Genomic DNA, 1,983 nt, shown 5'->3' with positions numbered 1-1,983 from the left:
TATATATATATATATATATATATGGCTGATGCTGGTGTCAGGTAACTGGTACCCCTGCCAGTGGCATGTAAAGAGCACCTTTCAAGTGTTGGGCCTCACAGAGGCAAAATAGATGAGTTCCTTTTGCCTCACAGAGGCAATAACTGACAATTAGCACACCAGGTAAAATGCTTAGTGGCATTTTGCTTGTATTTACATTCCGAGTTCAAATTCCATTGAGGTCAACTTTGCTTGGGTTCGATATAATAGGGACCAGTTAAGCACTGGTGTTGATGTAACTGACCCACACCCTCCCCCCAAATTGCTGGCCTTGTGCCAAAATTTGAGTCAGTATTTTATGTGGTGGTGAGCTGGGCAAAATGCTTAGTGGCTCTTTGTCCATCTTTATGTTCTGAGTTCAAATTCTACCAGGGTTAACTTTGCCTTTCATCCTTCTGGGGTTGATAAACTAAATACCAGTTGAGCATTGGGGTTGATGTAATCGACTCACTTCCTCCCTCGAAATTGCTGGCGTTGTGCTAAAATTTGAAACAAATGTTTTGATTTTTATTGATGGTTTATATTCTGTTCTTATAATTTCAGCCTCTTACACCATATCCTGCCTGCAAGGATTCGATGGACATCTACAACGAGCACATATTGGTAAGCTATATTTATTATTTGTTTCGATGTCTGTCTGTGTGTCAGTGTGTTTTATAACTCACCATGTCTGAGACAAGTTGTGTTAATAAGATTACCAGTCTCATGCTATTAACCTCATCTTTTAGAGATGAACATATTTCTTTTTTTCTTTCTTTTTTTTTTGTTAACTATTTTCCTCCAGTATTTTCATCTCTGACATTACATCTCGATTGACTTCATCTGTGATTGTCATCAAATGTCTTATCTTTGAATGTATGTACATAACACCAGGCTAGACTCAACAGAAGAAACTTTTATTTCTAAACTAACACTAGTATAATGACAGAGTATTCTTCATCCACTAAGCCACTGATGCATGTACAGTTACCATAGCCACCAGTATCTCAAATAAAATACTGTTACTCTACTGTTATAGGTATATAAACGTATTCCACTACAGATAGCAACAATATTTCAATACATTTGAACTACTGACTAATTATAGTTGCCGAGATATCTAAAAGATATCAAGTGTCTCTGTACTGCTGTCAGCAGGAAAATAATTCTCTTTTACTTTTACGTTTTTCGTATAATCCCTGATTATATTTTATTGCATTTATTATCGTCTTTTAGATTAGCTGATTTCATTTTTCTTATAACTTGTGTCTCACCCAGTATACTATGAAAGAGAGATTGTATTTTGGTAGGGAGATTAAAAAAAAAAAATGATCATAATAGAAGGTGGTGGTTATCTTGCTTAGTAAACTGTAATAAAAGTATTTTGACTCCCTGGTTTCATTGCTTTCTGAAGTTCCAGACAAGAGACAGAATATAAAAATAAATACCAAGATCAATTTGTTTGGCTAAAATTCTTCAAGGTGGTGCCCCAGCATGGCCACAGTCTAATGACAGTAACAAGTAAAAGAATGAAAAGAATAAACGCCACAGTAACAATTTTCTATAAACATTTCAACAACTGTTTTCGAAATCCATCTCAATAATTTCTGAAAATTATCACAAAACAAGCAATTGGCAGCATGCAAGACACATTACAACCAATCGAAAACTCATTTAAACATTTATTATTTGGCGTCTGTGACCATGTCGCAGTTTGTGCGACAAAAGTTTCAACACTGAATAATAAATGTTTAAGTAAGGTTAGCAGTTTTTGTTTGTTTTCTAATGGTTAATACGTGTCTGTCTGTGTGTGCCATGTTGTAAATTATTTTAGTTTCAAGGCATGGTCTTCACTCAAATCTCATGCCAGACAAACATATCTCTGAAATCACATAATCATCACCCTCGTCGTCATCGTCATCATCATCATCATCATCTTTTAACATCCATTGTCCATGCTGGCAT

General features: G+C 35.4%; 1 protein-coding gene across 1 annotated transcript in view; it reads left to right on the top strand.

Annotated features, from left to right (window-relative positions):
* Positions 1-1,983, top strand: part of LOC106880918 (uncharacterized) — a 127,266-nt gene that overhangs the window by 107,019 nt on the left and 18,264 nt on the right. Inside the window, exon 5 of the mRNA XM_052975417.1 lies at positions 583-642. Coding sequence (XP_052831377.1) covers positions 583-642 — 60 coding nt within the window. The remainder of the gene's footprint in view (positions 1-582; positions 643-1,983) is intronic.

This window comes from Octopus bimaculoides, chromosome 21, assembly GCF_001194135.2.
Source record: "Octopus bimaculoides isolate UCB-OBI-ISO-001 chromosome 21, ASM119413v2, whole genome shotgun sequence".
Taxonomy (NCBI): Eukaryota; Metazoa; Mollusca; class Cephalopoda; order Octopoda; family Octopodidae; genus Octopus; species Octopus bimaculoides.
The sequence above is the reverse complement of the archived record's forward strand: the minus strand, read 5'-3'. Positions and strand labels throughout refer to the sequence as shown.